Source organism: Pygocentrus nattereri, chromosome 3 (genome assembly GCF_015220715.1).
Source record: "Pygocentrus nattereri isolate fPygNat1 chromosome 3, fPygNat1.pri, whole genome shotgun sequence".
In the NCBI taxonomy this organism is placed as follows: Eukaryota; Metazoa; Chordata; class Actinopteri; order Characiformes; family Serrasalmidae; genus Pygocentrus; species Pygocentrus nattereri.
In genome coordinates this window covers 5,427,606-5,446,627 of record NC_051213.1, presented here as the reverse complement: position 1 = coordinate 5,446,627, position 19,022 = coordinate 5,427,606, and the positions used below count along the sequence as shown (strand labels likewise).

Below are 19,022 nucleotides of genomic sequence, written 5' to 3'. Positions count from 1 at the left end.
GTAAGATGCATGTAGAAACATGAAAACAACGGAGTACATACTGACAGGAACACTGAAAGCATCATCATAGAAGGAAATATTACGTCTTTGGTAATTCTGCCTGAAACTAAAAAGCACAAATCAAATATAACTTTGAAAAAATACATGCAATTTAAGAGAAATGTAGCTTTTATTAAAGGTGTGTGCTGATACTAACGGCCAATTCCACTGAGAAACTAGTGGGGAACAATGAGCATAATCCTATGTGTGTTAACCCCTGTAATCTACATATGACCTTAAAATAGCTTCATGCACCAAAAATAGTCGAAATTCACTTTTTCCTCTCCTAATCTCATGGAATTAAACAGGCTGCTGTTACTGATTTATGAACTCTGTGCTGATTTAAGCCAAGTTACATGAGGCACGCCACGTTAAAATGGCAGGCCCATCTGAAATCTGCAGAATAAACCATAAAAAAAGCTGAAAACTTCAGCCACTCATTTGGAATACCTGGATTTTTTTGGGTGCAGTGATCTGTTTGCTTCCCGGCATTCAGGCCAACGTTTAATCATGGTCCCCACATCGTCTATTCCAATGACTCCGCTACACATTGTCTGTAGGAATCACATTGCTTATAACGTCATAGTGAATGAGTAGTAGGTTTTGTGGTTGTGACATCACAACCATGATGAATTCAAAATGTTTCACAGCTTAGTTTCCACCTATGGGCTGCATGGACTTATGATTATGTAATACACCAAGCACTTTTTCAAACAAGCAAGAATTTGTTTCTACATTAAGAGTGGAGAGTGTCTGCTGGTGAAAATGAATGTGTGTGTGTGTGTTTGTGTGTGTGTGTAGGGGATGTGAACACCATCACAGCTCTGGTGCACCACCATGTGCCTGAGGCCAGACTGGTCGAGGCTGTGGGGCAGGAGCTGACCTTCCTGCTGCCCAGTCGGGGCTTTAAACACCGGGCTTACGCCAGCCTTTTCAGGGAGCTGGAGGAAACATTGGCGGATATCGGCCTCAGCAGCTTCGGAGTGTCCGACACGTCACTGGAAGAGGTCAGTTTGTCGCGCGCACAGAAACACGCAGCCAAACTTTCATGTCTCATACACTCTGTGAGGCTCTTGCACCCGCAAGAGGGCAGAATGCTGCCCAGAAAGGGAGTCTGGAGTAGGAACTGCTTCAAACCAGGGGCGTTTAGACATAACATGAGGGGAAATATTGGGGTGAGGGAAAACATTTTGAAGTCGGTTCAAAAGGGGGAAGAGACTTTGGAGGCAAATGCCTTGAAAAGTAGACGGTTGTGGTAGTGCGCTTAGCTACGTGGTGCTCTAATACCAGCAGGGCTCAACTTTCTGCATAACGGAGGAAGAAAAAGCAGCAAGGAGAGGTGAGATCAGCAGGCCACAGCTCAAAGAGGCTCCTTCTTTTATGCTGAGGGGAACGTTGAGCCAGGAAAAACCTCAGAAAAGCTGAACGGGACGTTGGTTAGACGTCTCCTAAGAGCCACACACAACGCAGAGCACATAACTCTACCCCAGATATTCATACCGAGATGCCGCGTTGTCTGTTCTCTATCTGAGGCGATACGTCTGCGTGTCCGCCTTGCTGGGGAGGTCAAGATCCACAAATTCTCCTGTACTGAGATCTGAAGTCAGCGTATTCTGGCCAATGAAGTCTGTGTGTGTGTTGGGGTCTGTAGGAAGTGTCAGTCATGTGATCTCCCAGGGGATTCTGGGAGATTGAGTCCGTTTCTTCCGCTTCTCTTGTGACACTGGTGACGATTTCAAACGGAGTCCAAGCAGTAAAGTGATTTTCATATTTCATACCTGTTCAGTTATATTGGATAAAGACATTTACATGCGCATATTCTTCTGTGTGTAATATTTCCCCATACATTATAAAATAAATGGATGGTGTATTTGAATCATATTTCAGATATCTAAAAATAAATGTCCATATTTTAATCGAAGCTCTACTGTATGATGACAGTAAATGCTGCGTTTTGCAGATCTTTCTTAAAGTCACCGCTGAAGGAGAAACCGCTCATGGGAAATCCGTGTCCGGTAAGATTTTCTTTCACGCTCACTCATCGTTCCGTAACCTCCCTCAGGCCGATGGTGTCTGTGACTCTGTTTTCTGTGCTGTGATGTGGTGCTGTCTGTGACCTGTCGTGACCTGTTGAACCCCTCAGACTTGAAAGCACTGCAGCAGAGATCTCGCTCCAGTGTCTTTAGAGACACCACAGTGACTGTGAATATTGAGGAACCAGAAGGTGATGAGAAGTCTTATTAGAGCACAGGCTAATGTAGTATTATGCTGACCAGCTTTCAGATGGGCAACTGAGTTACATGCTGTCTGCAGGGCTTTGTTACAGAATGAGCGCTGCCTTAGAGGCTCTGTATCTCAGTTTTAACTGGATAGCTCTTTTACAGTAAAGCTTGCTTCAATGCAGCTTTCTAGACTGGCTGTGTAGAATGTAGAAGTTGGAAAAAGTGCTGCTAATGCTGTTAATGCTCAGTGGTGGACAGTAACTGAGTAACTGAGTAAATGTAATTAGTTTCTGTACTTTAGTATTTTTGATGTATCTGTACTGAAGTTTCTCCGTTCTGGACTTTTTCCTTTCACTCCACTACATTTCAGAGTCTAATATCTGACTTTTTCCTCCTACATTTTGAGAAATCTGTCGTTCCTTTTGGTTTCTGTGTGTATAAAAACGTAACATGTCAAAGCGAAAGAAGCGCAAAGCCAGAGCACCAATCAGGGCCCAGCGGTCACTTTGTTTAGAGCTGGTTTTGACCTGTTGGTCATACCGACCCAGTGCAGCACGCGGTTCAACGTCAGCGCAGCAGCGTAAAACTTTGGGAGAGTCTGTTCAACATAAATGATGAACTAACCTAACTTTGTGTAAATAGAGCTCAATATAGAAATATGTCCACATATGCAGTCGAGACTGACGCGGCTTTTTTCTGAATTTCTACAAACACCATTTCATTTTATAGTAAATGAGTTTGGGCTGGTTTATGTTTATGAACAGACGCCTACAGATCAACATAGTAAAGGAGCTCATCTGTGATCCTGAGTTTAAAGCCAGTTTTTATTCAACTTAAACTTGGAACTAAGTTGTAAATAAATCTGAAACTGAAACTTTGCTTGTGTGTAAAAAGTGATTTCAGAGCCACTCGGTTCTCCCTGATGGAAACTGTTTACCTTCAGTGTTTTGTGCTTCTGATCATTTTAATAGACGTCAGCGTCACTAATTAATGACGTTCTATTAAAAGACTGGTTTACCAAGAGAGACGCTGGAGGACTTTCACCTGAAATGAGTTCATGAAGCCAGTCTGGTTATAAAAATGATAACAGGACATCAGAGCCAGAATTCCTCTTTTAGTACTTTTACTTTATACTTAAGTACATTTGAAGGGAAATACTTTAGTACTTTTACTCAAGTGGAGGTCTAAAGGGAGGAACTTCTACTTTTACTGGAGGAATATTTTACCTTGGGTGTCTCTGCTTCAACTCCAGTACATGGTTTGTCCACCACTGTTAATGCGGCTAATATTAGTGGAAACAGTAAACATGCCATGTGCTTGCCGCTGTCTGTTTCCATATTTTTATAATGCGGTGCATCTTTGGCTGAAGTACGCCGTTCTCCTTGGGCCTTAACAGTCTTCTCTGATAAATCTCTGTGCTCTGTGTTTAAAAGCAGAGAAGAAGGCATGTGTTAATGGTCAAACGCTCTCCAATGGCTCGGCCAGCAGAGGGGGCGAAGGCTCCAGGCAGGTGAAAGGTGTGTCTCTAGTGGTGAAGCAGTTCTTTGCTTTGCTCATCAAGCGGTTCCACCACACTACGCGCTCCGGCAAGGATTTCCTCGCCCAGGTCAGGTTGCCTTTCGCTGACTTTAACATCCACTGTTATGTAACACTTTGTACTAGCACTGAGCACAGATCGCAAGAGGACAGCGAGCGGTTGTTGGCCTGGAGACCCACTGATTTTTTGCTCAGATGGCACTTTTCAGGGCTCATTTTGCAGTCATAGTCTAATTTATGTATTTTTCCTTCATTTCTTTCTTTTTATCCTTTGTAGATTAGTTTCTTTAATCATTTTAACAGCAGCATCACAACTCAAGCCTATTTTGCATGCAGCTGTAACCTCTGCAGCGCAACAACGTCAGAAACAACATTTTCAACAAAGTCATTTCATAATAGAACTGTTGTATATTTTCTCAGTTGTTTGTAATATTTGTCTTAGTTTGTTTTCCAAAATAAAAGCCTGTGTGCATTTAAAATCTGTTTGAAGAGATTAAAAACTAGTTAGACCTTGTATGCAGAACAATCTGAGTGGTCCAAAGGGGGGATCAGCAGGGGTAAACAGTAAATCTTACAGACTTAATTAAGTAAGTGATACTTTATTAATCCCACCTCAGCATTTAACCCATCCGTGAAGTGAAACTCCACATACACACTAGTGAACACACACACTAGGGGGCAGTGAGCACACTTGCCTAGAGTGGTCGGCAGCCCTATCCACAGCGCCCGGGGAGCAGTTGGGGGTTAGGTGTCTTGCTCAAGGACACCTCAGTCATGGGGATCGAACCAGCAACCTTCCGGTCACAGGGCCAGTTCCCCAACCTCCAGGCCACGACTGCCGACTTGCTTATGTGGTTTCTGACACTCTATATATGTCACACCGTTATCTATATAAATGGATAAAAGTGCATCTGATGCAGTCATATCCAAAAGTTTACACACTCCTGGTCAAGTGACCTGTTTTGTTCTAGGTGTAAATAAGTTCCTCTACAGAGAACACGCTTAAATATGACATTTTTCTACAAATATTAGTGAAAAGTTTCTATTTGTTTGATGAGTTTAACACACACACGCACACACACACACACACACACACACACACATTTTCTAAGCCGCTTCTCCTTCTGGGTGGAATATTGAAACAATCCAAATATTGGAAAACTTTAAATTGTAAAATGCGCCATAACTTTTGCACAGGCCACATTTTTGCTATGTGATTTTTCCCTGTCTGTTAAATTCAGCAAATAAACAGTAACTGTGTATTAAAATGCCCAGACGTGTGTTCTCTGTACACACTCAAAAAAAGATGGTTCCTCTAGGGTTCTATAGTAAAGCAAATGGTTCAACATAGAACCAAGAACACAGAGTTCCCTTTGCACTGTGAAAGGGTTTTTCAGATTGAAGAGAATGTGCCTATACCACTTTTTTGAAAAGTGTTCTATATAGCACCAAAAAGGTTCTTCTGTTGTTACAAACTTGATGCTTTTTGGTGCTACGTAGAACCCTTTTCAAAAAAAGGTCTATATAGAACCATCTACAGCCATTCTCCATCACTCTGAAGAACCTTATCATGATGCAGAGAACCCTTTAATCATGCAATATTCATGGTTCCACAGAGATCCATTTTCGTTTCTAAAGAGCTCATGAAGAGCCATCATTGTAGAGTGTAGATGATGCGTGAACCTGTCAAAAAAACATAGTTTGTCTTCTATGAGGGTTTTGTCCCTCCATCCTCATCTGTTATCTGGTTTTCTAGACAATCTGGATCATTTTCTAGATTATTTGTGTTTTATGTTCTCTGAATCAGATTGTTCTGCCAGCCAGTTTTGTTCTGGTTTCTCTGATGTTCACCCTCATCGTCCCCCCGTTTGGAGAGTATCCCAGCCTGACCCTGAGCCCGTGGATGTATGGCCGACAGTTTACCTTCTTCAGGTGAGTCCGCCGCTCACAGGATGGCAGCAGTTGAACCTCTGATCAGTCTGAGCCACTTTGAGGATGTAGTCTTCTGCCCTTTTCTCTTGCAGTAACGAGCAGACGGAGATGGCGGATATGAAGTATTTTGCTGATGTACTTTTAAACAGGCCTGGATTTGGGACACGCTGCATGGTGGACGAACCTCTGAAGTATGTGGGTCTTTCATATATAATGCATGCGGAACGTCTCCATCACTCCACATTCCGACATGGTGTAAAAGCATGTATGAGTGGGTCTTTTCAGGGACAAATATGTGTAAAATTAAAATAGTCATGTGCAAAATTTGGGCACCGTAATTAAATGAATGACGTTATGTTATGAATTTAATAAACTGGGGAATATATACACATAGTACACTGTTGCCTGTGGAAAGGTTCTGGTACATTTTATACACTATAGTTCCAAATATATTCACTCGTCTACCTTCACGCACGTATGAGATCCCATTCTTAATCCATAGGGTTTAATATGATGTCGGCCCACCCTTTGCAGCCATAACAGCTTCGACTCTTCTGGGAAGGCTTTCCACAAGGGTTAGGAGTGTTTATGGGAATTTTTGACCGTTCTTCCAGAAGCGCATTTGTGAGGTCAGACACTGATGTTGGACGAGAAGGCCTGGCTCACAGTCTCCACTCTAATTCATCCCAAAGGTGTTCTACTGGGTTGAGGTCAGGACTCTGTGCAGGCCAGTCAAGTTCTTCCACACCAAACTGGCTCATCCGTGTCTTCATGGACCTGCTTTGTGCATTGCTGTGCAGTCATGTTGGAACAGGAAGGGGCCGTCCCCAAACTGTTCCCACAAAGTTGGGAGCATGAAATTGTCCAAAATCTCTTGGTGCTGAAGCTTTAAGAGTTCCTTTCACTGGAACTAAGGGGCCGAGCCCAACTCCTGAAAAACACCCCCACACCATGATCCCCCCTCCTCCAAACTTTACACTCGGCACAGTGCAGTCAGACAAGTACCGTCTCCTGGCAACCGCCAAACCCAGACACATCCATTAGATTTCCAGACGGAGAAGCGTGATTGGTGACTCCAGAGAACACGTCTCCACTGCTCTAGAGTCCAGTGGCGGCGCTTTGCATTGCGCTTGGTGATGTAAGACTTGGATGCAGCTGCTCGGCCATGGAAACCCATTCCATGAAGCTCTCTACGCTGTTCTTGAGCTGATCTGAAGGCCACATGAAGTTTGGAGGTCTGTAATGATTGACTCTGCAGAAAGTTGGTGACCTCTGTGCACTATGCCCCTCAGCATCCGCTGACCACTCTGTCATTTTACGTGGCCGACCACTTCGTGGCCGAGTTGCTGTCGTTCCCAATCACTTCCACTTTGTTATAATTCCACTGACAGTTGACTGTGGAATATTTAGTAGTGAGGAAATTTCACGACTGGACTGACCGCTGGCATAGGCAGCCAGCCAGAAGAAGTGGTTTAGAAGATGTGTGTATGTGTACTTCTATAACCCATCTATAGCAGTGTCGTTGCATATGTTATTCACATGTAACTACACAGTTATTAGAGACTCGACATAAAATGGGACCCATTCATTTATGTCCAATAAAGCTAGTTAATTTACTTGTTACCACATGAAGTAATATTTTTCACTTTTCACAGTGTGCAAAGGGTTCTTGGAGCGCTCATGACTCTACATAGAACCGTTTTCTTTACTAAAGAACTCTTGAAGAACCTACATGAGTGTGAACCTTTCAATGCTCTGTCTGATTGACACCCTTCATCACCCATCACACCCAAGTGTCCTGCCTTCCTTCCAGAGAGTATCCGTGCAATAACATCACCACAGAGTGGGAGACGCCCCTGGTCAACCCTGCCCTTATCGATGCGCTGGCCGGTCCGCAGTGGACGGAGCTCCGGCCGACTCCAGACTGTCAGTGCAGCACTTCCAGCAAACTCACTATGTTGCCTGTTTGTCCTGAGGGAGCAGGGGGGCTGCCCCCACCACAGGTCTGTACCCTGATACTGTTAAAGGAATAATTCAGGAAGAAATACAGGGAGTGGAAGAGAGTGGCTTCAGGGTGATTGGTGGATGGTAGCTTCTATTCATTGTTATCCACACTAGCATGTTTTGTATGGTTGTTCCTGTGTGTGTGTGTGTGTGTGTGTGTGTGTGTGTGTGTGTTATTCAGAGGATTCAGTCTACTGGTGATGTGCTGATAGATTTGACTGGGAGGAACATTACGGACTATCTGGTGAAGACTTACCCAACCCTCATCAGAACAAGGTAGACCTCTTATCTGTAGACCACAGTTCACATCCTCTCAGGTGATTAACGCCTTAAACTCTGACTCCTGCTTTCTTCTGTCTTTCAGTTTGAAGAGCAAGTACTGGGTGAACGAACAAAGGTATTCTCATCTTGTACCGCGTTGCGATGTCCCCCTCTAGTGGTTGATGAGCGTGGGTGATGTTTGCGGCCTCACTGATTGCGCTCTTGCAGGTACGGAGGCATTTCTGTAGGGGGGCGGCTGCCTGTCGTGGGTGTGAGCCCCAAAACGATTCAAGACACTGCAGGAGAAATAGGACGGCTGCTCAACATAACAGGGGTCAGTGTCTTATCGGTCTGTCTGAATGGGGCTTTGTGCATTAGACGGATAACGTGAGAGATGGACGTAACCATGGAAACGCTTAAGAATGTATTTTAGGGTGTAGATCTGATTTTTTCTGAAATAATTCAGTGCACCATCCCCATTGTTGCAATTTAAGCTATACACTGTGATTCATTAGATTACATACAAAGGAATTTGTTGGAATTACTTTTATCATTTGATGTTTTGCGCTGCGACACGGTGGCGTGGTGGGTAGCACTGTCGCCTCACAGCGAGGAGGGCCTGGGTTCAATTCCCCGGCCGGGTGATCAGGGTCCTCTCTGTGTGGAGTTTGCATGTTCTCCCCGTGTCTGTGTGGGTTTCCTCCGGGTTCTCCGGTTTCCTCCCACAGTCCAAAGACATGCAGTCAGGCCGATTGGACATGTTGAAGTTGCCCCTAGGTGTGAGTGACTGTCTGTGTCTGTCTGCCTGCCCTGTGATGGACTGGCGACCTGTCCAGGGTGTATCCTGCCTTCAGCCTGAAGACTGCTGGGATAGGCTACTACACCCCCCCGCGACCCTGAGGGAGAAGCGTCTTAGAAGATGGATGGATGGATGGATGGATGGATGGATGGATGGATGGATGGATGTTTTGTGCTATTTTGTCCAGCCCTCCATATGTGCATATATGATGATTTTCTTTTTGTTTTCATGTAAAGAAATCTAGTTTAACCTAATTGTAATATCTTTTTTTCTTTTTTTTATTACAGGGAAAACACTTAAAAGTCGCTCTCAGGGATATTGGAACATTCCTGAAATATATGGAAACTGAATATAATGTCAAGGTAAATTTTAACGTGTAGCTAAACCTCGTAATAGATTTCGTCATTCATGATGTTTATTGTCCGTATACGCATAAACCTTCGTAAACCTCTCTGCCTTTAAAGGTGTGGTATAACAACAAAGGTTGGCATGCCGTGGTGGCCTTCCTGAACGTGGCCAACAACGCCATCCTCCGAGCCAACCTTCCCACTAATGCCAACCCCAGTGAATACGGCGTCACCGTGATCAATCACCCGCTCAACCTCACCAAAGAGCAGCTCTCCGAGGTCACCGTGTATGTGCCTTAAATCGGAGTCATTCACAGAGCGAGTCTGGCCGCAGGGATTAGGGCGATGATTGATGGAGTGTTTTTGTGGGTGATAATGTTTCGTTTTATTGGTGTGTTGTGAAGGAAGGTTTAAATAGGTGTGAGTCTTAAATTACAGCCCTGGAGGGATGCGGGAATGACAGTTCTGCTGTGTTCCATGCTGGTTTGCACCTGATTCAGCTCATCAGCTAATTATCCAGACGTCTAGGCGTCCAAACAGGTGTTTAAAGGAGAGAAAACACTGAAGCGCGCAGTGGCCCTGCCTGACTGGAATTTCAGAATAAATCATTAAAAACCTTCGTTTTCTTGTTGCAGTCGCAGTCAACAGCATATTGTCGCTGTCGGAAGAAAAAACAAGTATCTCCGAAATAGTAACTTTACAGGAGAGGGCAGAAACACTCGTGCCTTTCAATGTAAGTCAATGTAAGTCGATTGTATTCCGCGTGATTTTAGAGCATTTCTATTGGTCCATGCGTCTTGATATTTTCCCACAGTGTAAAGCACAGCTGGTGAAAGAGTGTAGAAAAAAATATCAACGTAAACGGAGAGGCGTGATTTTCTCTGGACAGCGATGATGTTGTTACGGAAGTCCGGAGAGGCCATGAGGTGGTAAAACGTCTCTAGGTTGTTATCTTAAAAGGATGAGTTAATTATCTTGTTATCTCAAGATAACAAAGTTGGTATCATGAAATAATTAGTTATCTTGTTATTTCAAGATAACAAAACTTTTTTTCTTAAAGTCATTTATCTTGTAATCTCAAGATAACAAAGATGTGATTCTGAGATGAGTTAATTATCTTGTTATCTTGAGATAACAAGCTAATTATTTTGTGATCTCAAGATAAAGTTGGTATCTTGAAATAATAGGTTAGTTATCTTTTTATTTCGAGATATCGACATTTTTTCTTATCTTAGTTATCTTGTAATCTCAAGATAACAAAGCTGTGATTTTGAAATGAGTTAATTATGTTGTGATCTCAAGATAAGAAGGTTGTTATCCTGAGATAACAAGCCGATTATCTTGTAATCTCAAGATAACAAAGCTGTGATTTTGAAATTAGTTAATTATGTTGTGATCTCAAGATAAGAAGGTTGTTATCTTGAGATAACAAACTAATTATTTTGTGATCTCAAGATGAAGTTGGTGTCTTGAAATAATAGGTTAGTTATCTTTTTATTTCGAGATATCGACATTTTTTCTTATCTTAGTTATCTTGTAATCTCAAGATAACAAAGATGTGATTTTGAAATGAGTTAATTATGTTGTGATCTCAAGATAAGTAGGTTGTTATCCTGAGATAACAAGCCGATTATCTTGTAATCTCAAGATAACAAAGCTGTGAAATGAATTAATTATGTTGTGATCTCAAGATAAGAAGGTTGTTATCCTGAGATAACAAGCTAATTATTTTGTGATCTCAAGATAGCAAAGTGGGTATCTTGAAATAATGGATTAGTTTTCTTTTTATTTTGAGATATTGAACATTTATTTTTTATTTTAAAGTCAGTTATCTTGTAATCTGTAATCTTGAGGTCAGAAGATAATTAACTACTTATGTCAGGATAACAGTCCATAAAATGATCACAGCAGCTCATGGCCTCTCCACACGGCAGACTATGTTGTTATACAGTATTGTTTGAATTTTTTATTGATTATTCTACAGTTGGCTCATTGAAACAGGCGCCGACGTTCTGGTGAATGTGTAAATTCTGCGATTTCACAAATTCATTTTTTTTGTCATTTGAAATGGATCAATTTCAAAGTTCTTATCTTTCATGCAGCACTTCTCTCTTTGTTTGTTTGTTTGCATAGAATGATGCACGTTTTGGACTTGGTCAGTTTTGGACAGTCAGAATGCAAACCTGCTGATACAGAATGTGAATCGTTTGTTTAATGCAAATCAAATCGACAGTCATATGCAAAAGTTTGGGCACCCTGCTCAAATTCTGATTTGTTGAATTTCTAAGTGTAAAATCCCGGCTTATTATACACTAAGGCTTATTATTCAGTAACTACAGGGACTTCAATGCGAACTGGTTGAGCTGTTCTTAGGTTCTAGAAGTGTGTAATAAATCTGACCATTTAAGGGCTTAACGCCTCCTCTACAGAGAACACACTAATGCCATATGCTAAATAGAAAACAATTAAACGTGGTAAAAGTTATGGCACGTTTTATATATTAAGTGTGTATGTTTTGTTTACAGTGTGTTACGGTAAATTCTGCAAATAATAGAAAAATAATTGAAAACCAGCAAAACGTGTAATTTGACTGGGAAAGTTCAACCTGCATAGCATCACAGCGATAATGACTCTAAGGCTTCTAAGGTTTAATGTCTTCTCCTAAAGTCATTTTGTCCTGCAGTCACCACTTTTCAGTTCTCCATGAACTGAGTGTTTATTTCCTGACCCCTGCTTTCTGTCTCAGACTGACCACCTCAGTGGACGCTGTGGTGGCCATGTGCGTGATCTTTGCCATGTCCTTCGTGCCAGCCAGTTTTGTCCTGTACCTGATCCAGGAGAGGGTGACCCAGGCCAAGCACCTGCAGTTTGTGAGTGGGGTCAGTCCGCTGGTCTACTGGACAGCCAACTTCCTCTGGGACATGGTCAGTGCGCAGATTAAGTCGTTTCTATACACGTTATTAGATACATTGTACATCCACCCACTCACCTTTTGTAAGCTACACCTACCTTTAGATCTACTATTACTATATATATATATATATAAAATTTTATTTTACCTTTATTTAACCAGGGAAATCACACTGAGGTTAAAAATCTCTTTTACAAGTGAGCCCTGGACGAAAAAGGCAGCACACAAAACAATCAAAAAGGAAAGACCACCACAATCAACAAAATCAAATCAGAGTCAGTGTCGACTGTAGAGGGTATCTCTCCATTTGGAGTGGGAATTCAGGTGGATACATTTAAAAATACATATTTCTTTCATCCCAAAACTAAAGAATCTTAATATCTCCATTAACATCTCCTATTATCATATATACAAAAAGCAGAGTTTCATTCCAAACATGTGTTACAGTCACTGGCGTCGTATGAATGTGGTGGAACAGTGACGTGACTCCAGTGACGGTGACTCCAGTGACGGTGACTCCAGTGACGGTGACTCCAGTGACGGTGACTCCAGTGGCGGTGACTCCAGTGACGGTGACTCCAGTGACAGTGACTCCAGTGACGTGACTCCAGTGGCGGTGACTCCAGTGACTTTCTGGTTAAAACTGAGGATTTTGTAACTGACTCTGTTTCATTGGCTGATCAGCCATTAAAGCTCATAAGACCGGTGACACCATTTTGAGCTGCCTGATAAACAACGTTATTAATAAACCGATGAAGTATCGTGAGCGAGTGTGACTCACCTTCTCATGCCTTGAGATGCTTCCTCTCTGCTGAGCCTCGGCCCAAAGAGGCAGTTTAATATGTTAAAATGTAAAATAAGAGTCCCTAAAACATTTTACATTTACATTTACAGCATTTAGCAGACTTAGAAGAAGAGCTTTGTCAATCTAGAGAAAGTGTCTTTGCTAGTTACCAGTAGCTTAGAGAGAAAGACGGTCCTGGGCTCAGATACTGCTAGAAACACATGTCACTGCAGACACCAAGAGAAAAAGAAACAGAGTTGAACGCAGAACTCTGAGCCATTCAATGCAATACAATAACAATAAGATACAATACAATAAACTACAATACAGAGTGCAGGACAATAAAATAAGTGCAGCTTATAATTCAGTGCTCATTTAAGTGCTGTGTAAAGAGACGGTCTTCAGTCTGCGTTTGAAGACAGCAAGAGACTCCGCTGTTCGGTCAGCCAGTGGGAGTTCATTCCACCACCTGGGCTCCAGTACAGAGAACATTCTCCACGCTTGTCTTCCGTGCGCCTTGAAGGATGGCGGGTCAAGCCGAGCTGTACTCGAAGCTCAAAGGACTCGTGGTTCAGTTCGAGATTTCACCGTTGCCATCAAGTCGGTAGGGGCTGGTCCAGTTTTGGCTTTGTAGGCCAGCATTAGGGCTTTAAATCTGATGCGTGCAGCTACAGGAAGCCAGTGAAGGGAGCGCAGCAGTGGGGGGACGTGGCTGAACTTGGGTTGAACTCCAGTGACCAGAATCTCTGAGACAAATGAATTTTTTAAAGACAGTATAACATTAAAGATATAAAAAGTTAACGTGACTCTGTTTTATCCAAATTCCTAAAAGTTAAACCTCTTAAAAATATCGTTTTATATTAAAAATGGTTTAAAACATTGGTTTCGTGTTGAGCAGAGCGACTACGCCAACAGGATAAAAAAACAACAATCAGAGAATCGTGAAGGAAAAGTGGTCACTGTTTAAATGTACATCCCAAATTTTGGAGCAGTGCCTGATATTTAGTTAATCGTTTTTAAGCCCTGCAACCTTTGTGACATGGTTTCCTGCTGCAAATGGAGAATGACCCACATATAAATGTGCAGTTACAGACTGAAGCCCATTTGGTAAGAAACCACCACCGGAACATTGTTGTCTAGGTATTTTTGGGTGGTGAACAGTTCTAAGCACAGCAGTTACACTGAGATGGTAGTTGTGTTTCCTTTGACGATGGAAAATTGTAAGAAGAGTCAACTTTCTGGATTTGGATATTTACACAGTGGTGCACCAGTTATACATATTCACATATTGCATTCTCTCAACTTACTGGAGCTAGAGATTCATTTCCCACTGTAACTTGGCTGAAGCTCCAGAGTAGAATCCACTAGCAGGTTTAATGTAAAAATGTGGACATACAGATCCAAACCAACTCAGCAGTAAACAAGAGTTAATTCAGGGCAGATTAAGATAAAAGACAGAAACGCAGCCCAAGATTGAAAATCTGAGGCAAACTTCAGGAAAAGGTCAAAAACAGGAAGACGGGGAATCGATAAATGCCGAAAATTGCAGTAACAACTTACAAGGCTTTGCAAAAGATAGACCGAGATGTCTGGCTAGATAAAGCACTGAAATTGACTGAGAAGCTGGGAAACATCCCAATATTGAGATGAGCACGACCTCGGGAGGTGAGGAGAGGAATCCTCAGACATCGATGTGACACCTGTGCATTTTTAAACAGTTGCTAAAGGGCTCCTTGAAAACTTGGCCATCACAGCTCAAATACTGTTAGTTTTTGCATTATGTGCTTTAATTTGAAGGCCAACAGCAGGCAGCTAGTGGGACTGTAGATGTGTTGTTGATACCTACACAAAGACTCAAACCAACAGTGCTTTGTTTAGCTCCACAGGTGTCTTAACTGCTGTGCCACCAGCATGACGCACTTCTTGTTTACAGCAGTGTCAATGCTACACTATATTTCCAAAAGTATTGACTCACCCATCCAAGCCATTGAATTCAGGTGTTCCAATCACTTCCATGGCCACAGGTGTATAAAGCCGAGCCCCTCGGCCTGCAGACTGCTTCTACAGACATTAGTGAAAGAATGAGTTGCTCTCAGGAGCTCAGTGAGTTCCAGCGTGGTGCCGTGATCGGACGCCACCTGTGCAGCAAGTCCAGTTGTGAAATTTCCTCACTACTAAATATTCCACAGTCCACTGTCAGTGGGATTATAACAAAGTGGAAGCGATTGGGAACGACAGCAACTCAGCCACGAAGTGGTCGGCCATGTAAAATGACAGAGCGGTCAGCGGATGCTGAGGGGCATAGTGCGCAGAGGTCACCAACTTTCTGCAGAGTCAATCACTACAGACCTCCAAACTTCATGTGGCCTTCAGATCAGCTCAAGAACAGCGTAGAGAGCTTCATGGAATGGGTTTCCATGGCTGAGCAGCTGCATCCAAGCCTTACATCACCAAGCGCAATGCAAAATGTGGAATGCAGTGGAGTAAAGCGCCGCCACTGGACTCTAGAGCAGTGGAGACGAGTTCTCTGGAGTGACCAATCATGCTTCTCTGTCTGGCAATCCGATGGATGAGTCTGGGTTTGGCGGTTGCCAGGAGACGGTACTTGTCTGACTGCATTGTGCCAAGTATAAAGTTTGGTGGAGGGGGGATCATGGTGTGGGGTTGTTGCCTTCCTTCTATTACTCTGCTGCTGTAGGACTAATAAAGGATTATCTTATGTTATCTTATCTTCAGCACCAAGAGATTTTGGACAATTTCATGCTCCTAACTTTGTGGGAACAGTTTGGGGACGGCCCCTTCCTGTCCCAACATGACTGCACACCAGTGCACAAAGCAGGTCCATAAAGACACGGATGAGCCAGTTTGGTGTGGAAGAACTTGACTGGCCTGCACAGAGTCCTGATCTCAACCCCATAGAACACCTTTGGGATGAATTAGAGCGGAGACTGTGAGCCAGGCCTTCTCGTCCAACATCAGTGTCTGACCTCACAAATGTGCTTCTGGAAGAACGGTCAAAAATTCCCATAAACACTCCTAACCCTTGTGGAAAGCCTTCCCAGAAGAGTCGAAGCTGTTATAGCTGCAAAGGGTGGGCCGACATCATATTAAACCCTATTGATTAAGAATGGGATCTCACTCAAGTTCATGTACGTGTGAAGGCAGACGAGCGAATACCTTTGGCAATTTAGTGTATGTTGAAAAAGGTCCACCCCTCATAAGCAGCAAGCCAGGGGTAGTTCTGTGGTCAGAAACTGAGCACTGATAAACGGCCAGAGCCCGTGGGTCAAACAGATCAGGCCAGATCAGGCCCGCAGCATAATTCTCTCTGGCCTGCGAAATTATTTTCTATTCATCTTAACCTGTTTTACAATGCACTGAACTACACTCCCCAGCATGCACTGCAGCATAAAGTGCGTGATGTAATGTAATGTAACCTGTTGTGATGTGTATAATGTTGTGCACTGTAGCCTATTTATAGATTGATTTATTCACCTATTTTATTTTTGAATATTCAAAGTGTTCATTATGTAATGAGCTCACTGCATAAAAAATTAGTCACCTGTGACTGAAATGTGCCTAATAATGTGTAATACCTCCATGGGCACTAATAAAAGCTGAGATTCGATTTGGCCTGGACTGGAGAAGTTTCAGGATGTAGGCGAGATCAATGTTCAGGAAATCCTTCATCTAAGAATTACGAGTTCGGCCAGATTCCGCGGATGCCTTCCCCTTAGTCTTGCTCGTTGTTCCAGGTCGTCCCACAGACTTTTAAGAGGGATCACATCTGAGGTTTTGCAGGCCAGTGCAGATGTGTGAATACTTCTGGATGTTCACCATGCCAGTCAGTCACATCTGCTGCCCTGTGAACGTGAGAATTGTTGGGACAATGTTATGGAATGTTATGTTCCTTGGTAAGAAAACCTGGTTGTCCAGCAGCTCAGTGTCATCCTTAACCAAAGAACTCGTTTTCATGTAATTAAAACATTACAGATCTCCTCCAGCTCGAGCCACACCTTGTACCTCATTTAAGGCTTCCCAGCATCACTCACAAAGAAACTTTGTGAGCAGAAGTGAGCAAAGGCCTCTTGTGTGCCACTCTGCTTCATATGTTTCTGGTACACAGTTCCCTGTTGAGAGATCTTTCAGAACTTGGTTGTGAAGAACCAGTGTTGACTTCTAGGAGCAATTCTTGCATAGAGGCAAAACGATTTTTATTCACAAGCCATGAAACACGCCGGTGGTCCCTGTCCATCAGTTTTGTCTTTCGGCCACAATTCTGATGCAAATTTCCTAGACTGGGGTTTTTTCCAACGCTGGTCGACTCGTATGACTGCACGCTTCAGTACACCTGCAAACTCAACTACTTCCTCCACACTGTGGCCTTTTGGACCACCAAATGCAGTCAATCCTTTTTGACGATCATTATCATTTGCTTTGCGACCCATTTTCCACAGATTAAATGAGACATTCCCTGACTGTACCACCTCTTCTCAATCCATGAATCCCCTCACACACCCCACAGGTATTTATTGCCTGATCATCCTAGTGTAGCGCCATCTGCAGAAGCCTTAAGTTACTACCACTTTAAACACACAAGGTGACTCATTTTTTGTCCAGGGAGCTTATTTCAAGGTTCGCTACAAGTGCCTTTATTTTGAAATGGGTGTTTTGGGGCTCAGGATATAACAAAATGTTATTTAACAATAAAAAAAAAACAAAGACAAGATGATGGCAAACGGAAATTATGCATCCTGAGATGGTCTCCACCAGAAAAGTGGACTTACAAGGTTTCTAATAAAGTGGGTTTTAATATATGTTTGTATAAATTAGAGGATTTAACAAACATTCATAGTTTTCTTTTTAAACATGCAAAAGAAAGTGATGGAAAAATGTTGCCCCTCTTTTCTCCTCTTAGATCAGCTACTCCGTCAGTGCGGCCTTGGTTGTGAAGATTTTTGTCAACTTTGATAAAAAGTGCTACACCTCCCCTGCCAACCTGCACGCGCTGATAGCCCTGCTGATGCTGTATGGGTAAGGACAGCCAATATGGAGCTTCCTGTCTAAACAGTCTGTTTATGTGTCCCACTCTAAATAGCCTTCCCGAGTTTGTTTAGGCATGTCACAGGAGGTCTTTGCGGCTGGTGGAGAAAGATGAATAGCCTGGAATGGAACACACAGTCGAAGGTCTGGCTGGGCGTAGAGAGATTTGTCAGTGTCTGCTTTAGTCTGGGGGTTTTTTCTCCAGTGTAGACGATGCCCCCTCCCCTCTCACGAAATCCCATCAGCTCTGAACAGGAGGCATAAAGGTGTGAGTGAGGCGGCTCTCAAATCACAAAACATTCTCCACTGAACCCAAACCTGACACTGTAGTGCGCTGGGGGAACGGGGGAACTTGAAATAGGGCTTGTTGTCAGCTGTGACGTGAATATTTCTAGAGTAAAAAAGTTACAGTTCATTTTAATAAATCAGAGAGCTGGGATGAGATTATGTTATGGAATATTTGGTTAATCCAAAAGTTTTATTTTTAATTCTTCAATGAATTATACCAGTTTCTTTTCTCTTGCTTTGTGATTTACTGTAACATTATTTTTTTTAAGTAAAACAAATATGACAGTGTTCTTGGGGCGGTTCTGTGTGTAGACTTACAATCTGACAGTAATAATTGTAGTGATTTTAATCCAGTATGAATCCATACGCTGAGGTAAGCGCGTTTTATTTTGAGCAAATCAAGGGTTATGGTCAAGAAAGTTCAGGTTCAGATACGACGGCTGGAGGAACGAATACCCAACAAAACAATTCAGACCATGTATAAAACATATAAACTGTCACGTTAGCTCCTCCCACTCCATGGGCTTTTCCCTTTGCTTTGATGGTCTTAGGTACAGGGCTTAAATACAGCACAGGGAAAACGAGGGACAGGTGAAAACAGTCTGGGCCGGGGTCACTAAACTAGGGGGCCGAACTCAAAACACAACAAATGCACTTGGAAAATCAAAAAGTAAACAAAAAGCACATGGAGTGGGAGGAGTCAACCATGACACAAACAATCAAACATCAAACATGAATCATATCAAACAAAGACCAGTACTAGACTAAGGGAAACACAGGGCTTAAATACAAGAGGGCTAACGAGGGTTCACAAGACACAGGTGGAAAACAGGTAGAAACAATCAAGGGTGTAGAC

The 19,022-nt window shown here is 42.8% G+C and overlaps 1 protein-coding gene across 5 annotated transcripts in view; it reads left to right on the top strand.

Moving 5' to 3' along the window:
- abca4a (ATP-binding cassette, sub-family A (ABC1), member 4a) overlaps positions 1–19,022 on the top strand; it is a 131,644-nt gene that overhangs the window by 85,284 nt on the left and 27,338 nt on the right. For 2 of the 5 annotated variants that reach the window (XM_037536756.1, XM_037536757.1), the window contains 14 exons: positions 841–1,046; positions 2,000–2,054; positions 2,183–2,263; positions 3,695–3,867; positions 5,605–5,729; positions 5,822–5,920; positions 7,543–7,732; positions 7,915–8,009; positions 8,098–8,130; positions 8,223–8,328; positions 9,081–9,155; positions 9,258–9,427; positions 11,887–12,064; positions 17,754–17,869. In XM_037536756.1, the coding sequence (XP_037392653.1) occupies positions 841–1,046; positions 2,000–2,054; positions 2,183–2,263; positions 3,695–3,867; positions 5,605–5,729; positions 5,822–5,920; positions 7,543–7,732; positions 7,915–8,009; positions 8,098–8,130; positions 8,223–8,328; positions 9,081–9,155; positions 9,258–9,427; positions 11,887–12,064; positions 17,754–17,869 (1,702 nt within the window). The remainder of the gene's footprint in view (positions 1–840; positions 1,047–1,999; positions 2,055–2,182; positions 2,264–3,694; positions 3,868–5,604; positions 5,730–5,821; positions 5,921–7,542; positions 7,733–7,914; positions 8,010–8,097; positions 8,131–8,222; positions 8,329–9,080; positions 9,156–9,257; positions 9,428–11,886; positions 12,065–17,753; positions 17,870–19,022) is intronic. The other 3 variants (XM_037536758.1, XM_037536760.1, XM_037536759.1) reach the window with 3 other exon arrangements.